The 14,233-nt window shown below is 44.6% G+C and overlaps 1 protein-coding gene across 1 annotated transcript in view; it reads left to right on the top strand.

Annotated features, from left to right (window-relative positions):
• The window catches only part of ahr1b (aryl hydrocarbon receptor 1b), a 162,220-nt gene that overhangs the window by 124,572 nt on the left and 23,415 nt on the right, over positions 1-14,233 (top strand). Inside the window, exons 7-8 of the mRNA XM_060827514.1 lie at positions 5,998-6,200; positions 10,482-10,591. Of these exons, the coding sequence (XP_060683497.1) occupies positions 5,998-6,200; positions 10,482-10,591 (313 nt within the window). The remainder of the gene's footprint in view (positions 1-5,997; positions 6,201-10,481; positions 10,592-14,233) is intronic.

Here is a 14,233-nt window from a genome sequence, read left to right as displayed (position 1 = left end):
GAAAGGGTTGTTGTACCTTTTTTACAGGAGACACATCTACTTGATAAGGAGCACTCAAAGGTACAACAGGATGGGTTTGGCGAGGTGTTCTTTTCAGCTTTCAGCTCAAAAAGTAGGGGAATAGCCATTCTTATCCAGAATAATCTTCCCTTCCAAATGCTAAGCCAGATAAAAGATGAGTCTAGATGGTACATATTGATTAAAGCCCTAATAAATGGAGAGGAATACGGGATTTTGAATCGTTATTGCCCTCCGGCACACCCTTTTAAATTTGTAATGGAAGTGTTCTCTAAGTTGTTGGCTTTCGGGGTCCGTCATACAGTTGTAGGGGGTGATTTTAATTGTATAATTGACCCAGAGACAGACAGGATACCTAGGAGTTCTGAGGGCATACCTTTGAGATCTAGGAAGTTGGGTGGAGCTGAATAGGGAGCTGGGGCTGGTAGATGTGTGGAGGTGTCTTTATCCTGAGGGTAGAGACTTTCCTTTTTATTCTAACCCACACAAGTGCCTTACCAGAATCGACATGTGTTTTGTCCCCTTGATCCTTTTGAACTCGATACTGTCCTGTAAAATGGGTAATATAACTATTTCTGACCATACTGCAGTATATATGGAGGTTAAGACTAGTGATGATGAGATAAGTTCCTGATATTGGCATATGGACCCTTTCCTCTTGAAGGATAGCAAGTTCATAAAATATTTTTCACAGGAATTTAAAACCTTCTGAGATATCAACTCAGGCACGGCCAGTAACCCTTTGTCGATGTGGAAGACTGGTAAGGATTACTCGCGAGGCTTGGTTATCTCATATTCTGCGACCCGGAAAAGACAAAATGGAGAGCACCAGCATCTGCTCAAGGCTCACCTGAAGGCAGCTGAAACTGCATATGCCAATAGGCCGTCCATTACTAAGCTACAGCAGATCACAGCCCTTAGGGCAACTTTGAATACTGCACTTACTCAAACAGCAAAGAGGGAGATATTATTCGCAATGCAGACACTATTTGAACATGGTGACAAGCCTTGCCAGAAAGAAAAAGGCTCCCCAAGCCATTACGTCTACTAGAGAGAGTGCTGGTACCCTGACTTGTAATCATAAAAAGATCAATGCAGCCTTTAGAAAGTTCTATTTTGAATTGTATGAGTCGCAGGACTGTGAGAATAGAACGTGGAAGATGGAGTCTTTCTTTAAAAATCTGGCCCTCCCAGGCCTAACCTCTGAGCAGATGTCGCTCTTGAATGGCCCCCTGACAATCCAGGAAGTACAGGAGGCTGTTAGGCAGCTTCAGAGTGACAAAACGCCCTGACCAGACGGATTCCAGGCTGAGTTCTATAAAGACTTTATAGGGGAATTGGTCAGGCCACTTATAAATATGTATAATTATTCACATAGTCAGGACTGCCTCCCGCCTTCTCTGAGAGAAGCAAATATTTCTCTCATTCTTAAGAAGGGAAAGGCCCCAGATGGCTGCTCTTCGTACAGACCGATATCCTTGTTAAATGTGGATTTTAAAATTCTTTCAATAATGTTAGCATTAACAGTGGAGAGGGTTTTATCATTCATTATAAAAAAGGACCAGGGTCGCAGATCAACTAATAACATTAGAAGTTTCTTAAATATAACACAAGCCTGCCAGCAGGGAGCGGTACCGGGATCAGTTGTCTCCCTAGATGCAGAGAAGGCATTCGATCGGGTAGAATGGCCTACTCCTGCACCTATTGTCTATTATCTCTTTTATACGTTGGAACAGTTTGGTGTTGGAGAAGTCTTTACTAAATGGGTTTCAGTATTATATAGTGATCCCAAAGCAGTGGTTTAAGTTTGGATAGCTTTAACATTGGCAGAGGCTGTCACCAGGGATGTCCTCTCTCAGCATTATTATTTACGCGAGTGATTGAGCCGTGAGCGGAAGCTATACAAACTGACCCTTACATAATGGCTCTGGAGGTTAGATCGGGCAAGCACAAAATTACTCTCTATGTGGATAATATGCTCCTTTTCTTAAGTGATCCTTTGCCATCTGTGCCCCGCCTAATTCATCTGGTCAATTTATTTGATATGTTCTCAGGCTACAAAATCAATTTTGTGAAATCAGAGGCCATGCTGTTGGGAGAACTTGCCAGGATATCCAATTTTCCGTATGGATCTTGTTTTCCCTTTATGTGGTCTCGAGAAGATTTTCTGTACTTCGATATCTTTATTACTTCGGCATTTGGTCAGCTGTATAAAGCCAATTGTACACACATATTCGAGAAAATAAGACAGGATGCTCAATGCTGGGAGGATCTCCCGATATCTTGGCTAGCTCGAAAAGCCCTAGTTAAAATGAATATTCTACCTTTTCTTCTATATCCTGTGAGAATGCTCCCCTTGATGCTACCGAGACAGGCGCTGTGTAAGCTCTACGGCTGGCTCAGCTCCTTTATTTAGAGTCATAGACAGTCCCTATCAAATTAAAAAGCTGCAGCTTCTGCAAGTAAGGGGAGGCCTCCCAACACCTGGGGAACCTTCAGATACCCAATTCACTAAAATATTTTTCTTTGTCAAGGCATTCGCTACTCTATCCCAATGCCTGTAACAGAACTCAGCCTACTCAATTGAAGATACTTCACAGGGCTCACATGGCACCTGAATGACTCGCAAAGTTCAAGGCAGGAACGTCCCCAATGTGTCCTAACTGCAAAATCGAAGTCTGCACTCTCACGCTTTGCCTGTGGACATGCCATAAGATCCGCAGGCATTGGGATAGAGTAGCGAATGCCTTGACAAAGATTTTGGGTACAGAGATTGGGTTGGACCCAGTGTCTCTACTCTTGCACTCCTCAAATTTCCCCTCTTTGGATGTATACAGGAGGAAATTATCCACTATCCTTTGCTTTTGTGCGAGGAAAAATATTTTAGTGAATTGGGTATCTGAAGGTTCCCCAGGCTTTCAAACTGGCACAGGATAGTATTGGAATATATCCCCCTTAACTTCCTTACAAATATAGTGCACCAGAAAAAGGAGTTATTTTATAGAACATGGCAGCCCGTTTTGAACTACATTGACACAGATATATTGTTCAGGGCCTTTGCTTAGCTGTGGTAATGGTTCCGGCTGGTTCTGAGAGGAGGAATCCCGTATAAATATGGGTTTTGTTATGACTTGATATAAATCTATTTTGAATATGTATTTAGTTATTTATTTACTTATTTGTTGTCTTTTCTCCTTTTGTTTATTGTCAGTAATGTATGATTTTTTTTTATGTTTTGGTTTTTTTGTAGAATAGATTAGAAGTTAGGCTTTTTAAACCTCATATTGGTGTCGTTATTATATTGCAAAGTGGAATAATACACTAGATTAGATTAGATTAGATTAGTGTATTGTTTTTGTAATTTTGTAAAAAATCTTAAAAATTTTCTTTTTCAATAAAAATATCTATTAAAAAAAGAGGGTGGTACGTGTATGGAATGAGCTGCCAGAGGAAATGGTGGAAGCTGGTACAATTACAGCATTTAAAAGGCATCCGGATGGGTATATGAATAGGAAGGGTTTAGATGGAAATAGGTCAAGTGCTAGCAACTGGGACGAGATTAGGTCAGGATATCTAGTCGGCATGGGTGAGTTGGGTCGAGGGTCAGTTTCCATGCTGTACATCTCCATGACTCTCTGTAGAACTCTCGGTTCTGGAGATCAGTGAATGCTCAATCATTGGCTTTGTTAAAAATAGCTGTTGGTTTAGTTTTGGATTCTAAGGGAATCCAGGGATGATGGGGATAGAGTGAGGAGGGAGAGTTAAGGTAGAAGATCAGCCATGATCTTGTTAAATGATGAAGTAGGCTCCAGAAGCAGAGTGGCTTATTACAGCTCCTATTTCCTGCATTCTTACATTCCATCTGAGAGTTACAGTGGGAGTTCTGCAATTACTGTGGTTAATCATTGCTGACCTCTGCTGATGGATTTGCAATGACATTTCCCCTGCTGAAAGGCATTTGAACTCTCAGTGATGCCACTCAGGTCACATAACATTGTGTTTATTCCTGGGGCGACTTGCAGCAGATGAGCTAGTGAGATCATTGTCTCTGGAGCTTAGAGATTGTTAGAAAGCCCCCATTGTCTGTTGGGCATCATTGTGAAAAGTGGACTTAAATTTAAACAATTATGGTATCTGTCTTTCTCTTCGATATCCAATAGTATTGAAACAGTATGTTTCCTGTGTTGATTTTAGCAGTTCCTTTCTGTCCGAGTAACCTTCGGTAAATGGCTATTCCAGTGGTAACAGAGTGGTAACTATCTATATCTACCCGTTCTGAAATGTCTATCACATTGATGTGCTACCTCCTACTGTCGAAGTACACGAAAGAGAAGAGTCCAGATGTTTCAGATATCCAGCATCTGGAGCACTTTGCGTTTGTCTGGGAGAGTCAGGATAACTGGCCATTTCCAGATCATCAAACTGTGACTAGTTTGGTTTTAGAAGGCTTAGTACTGGAGTTTCAGCTGTTTACAATCTACGTTACCGCCTTGGAGGAAGAGATTGGGGGTCCTGTAGACAGATTTGCTGTGGATACCAAGCGAAGTGGGAACATAATTGTGAGGAAGACCCAAGAAGTCTGCAAAGGGTCATAGATTGGTTTAGTGAGTGTGCAAACACTTGCCAGCTGGAATATAGTGAGGAAAACTGTGAACTGTGGGTAAGATGAATTGAAAAGCAGTATATTATTTCCAAGGAGAGAGACTGCAGAATGCTGAGCTGCAGAGGGATATAGTTGTCCTTAATCATGAAACACAAAGGGTTAGCATGTAGGTGCAGCCATTAATTAGGAAGGCAAATGAAAAATTACCCTTTTATTGCAAGGAGTATTGAGTGTAAAAATATGGAAACCACTATGCAAAGCATTGTTGAGACTGCATCTCGAATACTTCAATAGTTTTAGTCTCCTAATGAAAGGAAGAAAATACTTACATTGGAGTCAGCTTAAAGAGATTTACTGGCTAAAAAAATTTAATTGTCAGGGCAGTCTGATTCTGTATTTCCTGGGGTTTAGAGAGGTGCTCTTATTGAATCATACTGAAGGGGCTAAACAGCGAGATGCTGAGATAATGTTTCTCTTCTTATAGAGAACCTAAAGCTGGAGGAACAGTTTCAGAATAAACAGTTGCATAGCTGAGACGGCAATGAGTTTCTTCTTTCAGAGCAATATTGGTCTTTGAAATTTACAATGGCATTGTAGCCTGAATCATCGAATATTAGTAAAGCTGCCATAGACGGATTTTTGAAAAACAAGGGAGTTGCATGTTGTGGGAAATGTGGAGGAAAGTGGCATTAAGCCATAATCAAATCAGCCGTAATTTTATTAAACAGCAGGATGGACTCAAAGGGCCAAATGGTCACCTTATGTTCTCAGAACCCATGAGTGTGTGAGGCCTTTATTTTTGATGTTCCTCTTTTTCTTTTCATTCCTTTTACTGGGAAGCATGCACTTGCTTTTGAAGGTTGTGTTTTCTCCATTTCCTGTGGTTAACACTGCTGCCTCACAGCGCCAGGTACCCGGGTTTAATTCCAGCCTTGGGCGACAGTTTATGTGGAGTTTGCACAGTCTCTGTGTGTCTGTGTAGGTTTCCTCCGGGCGCTCTGGTTTCCTCCCACAGTCCAAAGATGTGCAGGTTAGGTGAATTGGCCATGCTAAATTACACATAGTGTTCAGGGAAGTGTAGGTTAGGTGCATTAGTCAGGGGAAGCGTAGACTAATAAGGTATGGGAATGGGCCTGGGTGGGATATTCTTCGGAAGGTTGATGAGCACTTGTTGGGCCAATTGGCTTGTTTCCACACCAGGGATTCTATGATTTCTAAAAATAGTCAATAAGCAAAACACCCTCTCCTCACCTTGAACATATTTCTTAAAAGGCTGCAGATTCAGAAGCGGTGTTCAAATGCTCAGCAATTTCATTATTTGCAGTTCAATTTGAAGATTTATTCTTTCTGGTGGATGTTTTTATTTTTCTTACCAGGCTCTGAACTTTCAGGGCCGGCTGAAGTTCCTACACGGGCAGAACAAGAAAGCGGAGGATGGTACTCCTATCCCCCCTCAGCTGGCTCTGTTCGCCGTGGCAACACCTCTCCAGCCTCCGTCCATCCTGGAGATTCGGACCAGGAACATGATCTTCAGGACCAAGCACAAGCTAGACTTCACACCACTCGCCTGCGATGCCAAGTAAGGAACTGGGAACAAAGGCAAAGAACCACCTTTAGACTTTGGGTGCTTGACTTGTATTGCCAAAAATAGTCTCCCGTTGATGAAATGGTCCAGAATTTCCTTTGTGCCATTTGTTTGTAAATCTATGTCAGTGATGCCACTCTTATTTTTCATAGTTTCAAGGATGGAGTTATTTGAAGAGGTACTGGCAAGGGTTTAATGGCTTATCACATAGTATACATGGATTTCAAGAAGGCCATTTGATACAGTGCCTCGCAACAGACTTGTGATGAAAGTTGTAGGTCATGCTAAAATCAACATTGTCTTATCAGACTCTAGGGCTGCCCTCTCACAAGAGACATGACTGGTAATGATTTAACCTAGGACTGTCCTTCATAGTAACCTGAGCTGGAATGGGAATTGATCCCACACTGTTATGTTCACTCTACATTGCAAATCAGCTATCCAACCAACTGAGCTAACTGACCTCCTTACACAGTTCCTGGTATAAAAGAGTCAGTAGTAACGTGGATGTAAAATCGGCTCAGTGGTTGGCAATAGAGATTAATGGCCAGTAGGTATTTCTTGGGCTTGAGGAAGGTTGGTGGTGAAGTTTCCCAGGGGTCGGCATTGGGACCCTTGCTTTTCTCAATAAAGGTTAATGATCTGGATCTTGGTGTGCAGGGGGACAATTTTCAAGATTTTAGAAGAATTAGAATTGGAAGAATTCTAAGCTGTGACAGGACAGTGTGGAACTCCAAAAAGATATTGGTAAGTTGGTTAGTGTGGGCGGATAGTTGACAAATGAGGTTTAATATAAAGAAGTGTGAGGTGGTGCACTTTGGTTGGAAGAACACTGAAACACAATATAAAAGGGATTCAGGAGCAGAGGGACCTGGGTGTCTATGTGCACAGATTATTGCTGGTGAGACAGACAGAGCAGTAAATAAAGCATGCAGCATTCTCAGCTTTATTAATAAGGTCAGAGTACATGAGCTCGGAGGTGACGTTGAATTTGTACAAGGCATTTGTTAGACCTCGGCTGGAGTATTATGTACAGTTGTGGACATCATATTATCGAAAAAAAAGCAAATTAATGTGGATGCTGGAATCTGAAACCAAAAAAGAGAAAATGCTGGAAAATCTCAGCAGGTCTGGCAGCATCTGTGAGGAGAGAAAAGAGCTGACGTTTCGAGTCTAATTCTCTCCTTACAGATGCTGCCAGACTTGCTGAGATTTTTCAGCATTTTCTCTTTTTTGGATATTATAGGAAAGAGGAGAAAATGAGGACTGCAGATGCTGGAGATCAGAGCTGAAAATGTGTTGCTGGAAAAGTGCAGCAGGTCAGGCAGCATCCAAAGAGCAGGAGCATTGACGTTTTGGGCATGAGCCCTTCTTCAGGAATGAGGAGAGTGTGCCAAGCAGGCTAAGATAAAAGGTAGGGAGGAGGGACTTGGGGGAGGGGCGTTGGAAATGCGATAGGTGGAAGGAGGTCAAGGTGAGGGTGATATGCTGGAGTGGAGGTGGGGGCAGAGAGATCAGGAGGAAGACTGCAGGTTAGGAAGGCAGTGCTGAGTTCGAGGGATTTGACTGAGACAAGGTGGGGGGGAAGGGAAATGAGGAAACTGGAAAAATCTGAGTTCCTCCCTTGTGGTTGGAGGGTTCCTCAGCGGAAGATGAGGCGCTCTTCCTCCAGCCGTCGTGTTGCTATGGTCTGGCGATGGAGGAGTCCAAGGATCTGCATGTCCTTGGTGGAGTGGGAGGGAAAGTTGAAGTGTTGAGCCACGGGGTGGTTGGGTTGGTTGGTCCGGGTGTCTCAGAGGTGTTCTCTGAAACGTTCCGCAAGTAGGAATGCAGTGCCTGGAAACATAGTGCAGGTCGGTTCAATTGAGACATTCAGGGTAACACTGGATGGATTTTCTGATAACAATGGGAAAAAGCAGGAGATTGGCACTTGTTAATAGAGCCCGATGGCCTGAATGGTCATAATAATTCTGTGATGCTGGTTAGCCTGGTGCTAGGCCCACTGCTAGTTATCTGGTGGTGATATTGCTGATTGGTTTACTGGACTACTGTCAGAGGGCAGTTAAGAGTTAACTATGCGGGTGTGTGCCTGGAATCACATATAAGTCAGGATGTGTAAAGATGGGTGTTTATCAGCCAGTTGAGATGTATGGTGATGTGTTAATTTCATTTGTCACTTGAATGGACTCTGATTCGGTTGCATTATGGCATGGAGCTGGAAGTCTGAAGTCTCACTCCATCATCCTGAAGACCTGCCGAAGTCTCGGGGTCAGGATTGGGATCAGGATGAGGTTATGTGATTCAGCTAAACCCTGTGGTTACTCACAGGAGTATTGATGTTCTGAAAGCTGTGGGGGTATGCTGATAGCTCTGCCTTCATTCATCATTTATCATGAAGTGGGACACAATGGACTGCCTGCTTGCTCACCCCTTTATAGCTGGGCCTCTGCTACAAAACCTGAGAATATTGAGGTCATGGCCAACATACCGTCAATGCTGAAGTTTCTTAAAACAATCTCCTGCTTCCACACTAAACAATATCAAATTTACTTGAGAATTTACAAAGAGAATCACGTGGCCCTCCAGTTAGTGACTGGAATCCTGCGTCTAAGGAGAGTAGCTAACTCGGTGGAAAATGCTAAAGTCACATGAAGTCCAGGTTATGATTCCAATCTCCAGTCGCTCACTTCAATGTGCTCATGGTATTTCCACTTCACGTAGAAGTTTAGTTCAGTTCAGGCAGTAGCTATTTCATTTGCGAAGATTAATATTAGGTGTTATTATCGACTGGTAACAGAAAATTGGTTTGCTTTTACAATGATTTGTATTATTGTAAAATTGCTTTTACAACAATGCACGGGTTAGGTTATTTTCAATCCAGTCGATATCCTGTACTGCAGCTTGAATAATCGGAAGTGTTTTGACACAGCTCAGTAGCATCCTTATCAGGCACTTGAGTTAATGTGCAGCCTGCTTTGCTGATCAGTAATCTACATCCTGTGTTATGAATGGAAATAAGATGTCGCTGGAAGCCATTGACAAGGTCACGGTTATAGATTGTAAGAGGGAAATAGCTTTTTTTTTTGAGTAATAGTTCTTGTTGGTGAAATAGGGCTGGTATTGTCCAATCGGGACAAACCAACTGGTTTGTTCAATTGATGCTGACAGTCACATTCCTGATGGGAGACCCATTCATCCTTGCCTTTTCTTTCAGCCAGAATTTCTCTTAATTCCCCAAATTGACTGACTCTTAGATAATAGCTCCATCCATTCTCTTTGTGTTTGAGTTTCAGCAGTGACTGGCAAACAGATTTTGTTTGGACCTGTGGCGTCTTTTGGACAGAGACACATTTCGAGGGGAAGGTTAAGGCTTTTGGAGGGGTGGGGAGCTGTCAAAGCTCACAAGCAAAGCAGCCTTGAGCTCTCATTTACTCTCCCCTTGCCAAGACCATGGATGCTCAGATCATTTTGCAGTGAGGCTAAAGTCCCCTTTGTCCCAGAGGACTGTGGGACTGCTCTCAATCCAAAGGTCACTATACCTCAGGCAAGGGAAGGGGTTGGGAAGCAAGGGTTTTTCTTATTTATTTATGGAATCAGGGCATCACTGGCTGGGCCAGCATTTATTGCCCATCCCTAATTTCCAGGAGAGCAGTTAAGAGCCAAACACATGTCTGTGAGTCTGGAGTCACACGTAGGACAGACCAGGTAAGGACAGCAGAGTTTCCTTCCCTAAAGACATTAGTAAGCCAGATGGGTTTTTCCTGACAATCAATAATGGATTCATGGTCATCATTTGACTCTAATTCCACATTTTTTAAACTTGGATCAAAGCTCCACCATCCACTGTCAGGGATTTGAACCCGGGTCTCTGGATTAACAGTCCAGCAATACTACCACTAGACTGTCAGCTCCCTATCTGAAGAACCCTTCATGGTAGCCCGGAGCAGGAATTGAAGCCACACTGTTAGCATCACTCTATGTTGCAAACTATGTATTCAGCCAACTGAACTAACCAGCTTCGCTATAACTTACGAATGCTGAATAATTCCAAGCCAACTATTTAATTCAGGGGGCCTCTTGTTCCATTGAATCCCTCCACCCCTTAACTGAGGGTTTGCCCCTTGCAGATTTGAGCCAATTTCTGTTGGAGGTTTTCTCACCAGTGGGAAAGTTGTTCACTACCCAGCATCTCAAAGGGGACAAAGTTGTTTTGCAGAGTCATGTTGCTTCCCAGGTTTCTGTCTGCGTTGCTTAACCATTTCCTCTCTGTGCCAGGGGGAAGATTGTTCTCGGATATACGGAGGCTGAGCTCCGGGCTCGAGGAACTGGATACCAGTTTATTCACGCGGCAGATATGCTTCACTGTGCAGAAAATCATGTCCGGAGTAAGTACCCTATAAATCCCACTGCTGCCTCCGTCTTTACTACATGTGGTGTATTCTCCATGTGTTGTAGTGCTTCTCTATGTCTAGTATCAAAACACAGAGGGGCCCTTTCAGCTTTGCTAGCTTCTACACAGGCCTAGTTCTGAGGAAGATACACTTGCTGGTACCCTGTTGGTGAAATGTTCAGTGAAGTTAAAAATAAATTCTATATTCGTGTCCATGAGAAGGAGTAGATGCTTGAGAAATGTTCAACATTCTGTGGGTAACACTTCCTGCATGGACCCCACAGACAAATGGGGTTTGTATTAAATGTCCAACCCAGATTGTATGCTTAATGTCCTCCATTTTCAAAATATGCAGGACAAAAGGAGGTCATTTGGTCCCTTGTGCCTGCACTGGTCAGAGAGAGCCACACAGCCTGATCCTCCATCTCAGCTCTGGAACGGTAACCCTGCAGCCTCTGAACGATTAGCTGATCAACTGTGGCCAGATCTGAGTTTTGTTTTGGCAGCAAAGCACAAGAATCACTGGAATAGACGGGTTAAGATTTGGCCTGTGGCAGAAACCCACAGCCCTGAGTAAACATCTTCCTTGAATCAAGGGATGAGGAAGTTACACTGTGTAACAGATGAGCTCTAACATTCCTGCCCCCACTGACTTAAGAACATAAGAGCTGGAGTCAACTATCTGACCAGTGGAGACTGCTCCTCCTTCTACAGAATTATGGCTGTTATTCCACATCAACTCCACCTTCTTGCACTATCCTAAATCCCTTAATTCATCTCAGTCTTGGATATCCACTATGACTGAACAGCGACAGGTCTCTGGGGTAGAGCATTCCAAAGATTTATAAGCATTTGAGTGAAGAAATCTCTCCTCATCTCAGTTGAAACAGCCAGTCCTTTATTCTGAGAGGAAGCTGGAAATGGCTGGAAAAGCATAGCAGGTCAGGCAGCATCCAAGGAGCAGAAGAATCAGTCAGGCACCATCCAAGGAGCAGGAGAATCCTGCACCCCATAGGTGCAGGATTCTCCTGCTCCTTGGATGCTGCCAGACTTGCTGCACTTTTCCAGCAACACATTTTTCAGCTCTGATCTCCAGCATCTGCAGTCCTCACTTTCTCCTCTGAGAGGAAGCCACCTGGTTCTTAGTTCAGAATTGAGTCTTGAAGGGGAACTTGCAAAAGTGGTTTTTCCCAAGCATCTGCTGCCCTTGGCCTTCTGGATGGTAGATGTTGTGGTTTGGAAGTGCTGTCCAAGGAACCTTGGGGAGTTGCTGAAGTGCCTTTTATGGATGGTACATTGGTGATAGAAGAAGTCGTGTTGAAGTTGTCGGCTATGGTCTCAGTTGAGAGTCTGGTGCTGGAAAAGCGCAGCAGTTCAGGCAACATCCGAGGAGCAGGAAAATCGACGTTTCGGGCATAAGCCCTTCATCAGGAATGAGGCTTGTGGATCAAGGGGACTGAGAGATAAATGGGAGGGGATTGGGATGGGGGGGAAGCTGGGAATGTGATAGGTAGATGGAGGATGATGGGTTGGAGTGGAGGGTGTAGCGGATAGATGGGAAAGACGATGGTCGGGTCAAGAGGGCGGTGCCAAGTTGGAGGCCTGGAACTGTGATAATGTGGGAGAAGGGGAAATGAGGAAATTGGTAAAATGCACATTAATCCCATGTGGTTGCAGGGTCCCAAGGTGGAAGATGAGCCGTCCTTCCTCCAGGACTCAGGTGGTTAGGGTTTGGCGATGGAGGATGCCCAAGACCTGCATGTCCTTGGTGATGTGGGAGGGGGAGTTGAAGTATTCAGCTACAGGGCAGTGGGGTTGGTGGATGCGGGTGTCCCAGAGACGTTCTCTGATATGATCTGCAAGTTCATGTCCTGTCTCCCTGATGTAGAGGAGACCACATCGGGTGCAACAGATACAGTAGATGACCTCTGTGGAGGTACAGTTAAATTTCTGATGGATGTGGAAGGATCCTTTGGGGCCTTGGATGGAGGTGGGGGGCATAGTTGGGGGGGTGCAGGTTTTGCACTTCCTGTGGTGGCAGGGGAATGTGCTCGGAGTGGGGTGAGGGCTGGTGGGGGGCGTGGATCTGACAAGGAAGTCACAGAGGGTATGGTCTCTCCGGCACTCTGATAGGGGTGAGGAGGGAAATATATCCCTTATGGCGGGGTCCATTTATAGCTGGCGGAGGATGGTGGGATGGAAGGTAAGGACCAGAGGGGGTGGGGTTCTGTCCTTGTTGCATTGTGAGGGGTGGGGTTCAAGGGTGGAGGTGCAGGAAGTGGAGGAGATGTGCTGGAGGGCATCATCGACCACGTTGGGGGGACATTGTGGTCTTTGAAGAAGGAGGCCATTTAGGGTTTTCTATGGTGGAATTGGTCAGCCCGGGAACATCTCAGTCAAGCCAGGTTGCTTTGTCCCGGATGGCGTCAAGCTTCTTGAGTGTTGTTGGAGCTGCACCCATCCAGACAATTGGGGGGTATTCCATCACCCTTTTGACTTCTGCCTTGTAGATAGTGGCTTTGAGGAGTCAGGAGATGAGTGATGGTGGGTGACTTACTCCAGGATTCCATTTGCCTGACCTGCTGTTGTGGCCATTGTGATGAAGGGCTTATGCCTGAAACATCGACTCTCCTCCTTGGACGCTGCCTGACCTGCTGTGCTTTTCCAACGCCACACCTTTTGACTCTGACCTTCTGCAGTCCTCACTTTATCCTACTTATGGAGGTAGTCCAGTTCAGTTTCTGGTCAATGGTAACCCCCAGGATGTTGGATGTAGGAGATTCAGGGATAGTAATCCTATTGAATGTTTATTTGAATTATTAGATTAGGGGAATTATTAGATTTTCACTTGTTTGAGAGGCATTGCCTGGTAACGTGTAGCATGAATGTCATTTGCAACTTAACAACCCACACCCTGGATGTTGTCCAGATTTGATCCATATGGGTGCAGCCTTGTTTAATGTCTGAGAGGTCGGAATGTGATGGAGGGAAGGTCATTGATGAAGCAGCTGAAGGTGGTTAGGCCCAGGACAGTACACAGGGGAACTCCTGTCGAGATGTCCTGGAGCTGAAATGACTGACCTCCAACAACCACAACCATCTTCCTATGTGCCAGGTGTGACCCCGAGTTTGACCCCTGATATTCATTGATTCTTGTATTGCTAGGCTCCTTGGTACCATGCTCTCACCTCCCCTACTCTTGAACAAAAACTCTGTGGTTACCAATTCCAGTCTCCACATCCTGAACCAGAAATGTTGCAACCCTGTCAGCCAGTTCATCCCCACACTGGCCTTCTGAGTCCAAGCCCTTCTCATTATGAAGAACACCTACTCCCCACTCCATCACATGTCCATCTCCGCCCCAGGATCCATCTCTGCCACAGGGTCAAACCGTTTTCTTTTCAATATCTCATCTATCCTTTGCCATTACCAGTCTCAAATGTTGCAATGAACTCCTGCCAGACCTCTGTTCTGCATCTTCCGTGAACTTCAGCTCATCCAAACCTCTGCCTGTGTATCCCCCTTCACATCCAGCCTTGATCACTTTTCATTCTTCTTCTTCCTAACCTACGTTGCCTCCCTCAAACCTGAAATTCCTAATCTGATGTTTGAATCCCTCCATGCCCTTGCTTTCCCC

The sequence above is a fragment of the Hemiscyllium ocellatum genome, chromosome 7 (assembly GCF_020745735.1).
Source record: "Hemiscyllium ocellatum isolate sHemOce1 chromosome 7, sHemOce1.pat.X.cur, whole genome shotgun sequence".
NCBI classification, from domain to species: domain Eukaryota; kingdom Metazoa; phylum Chordata; class Chondrichthyes; order Orectolobiformes; family Hemiscylliidae; genus Hemiscyllium; species Hemiscyllium ocellatum.
This window is presented reverse-complemented; position numbering and strand designations above follow the sequence as displayed.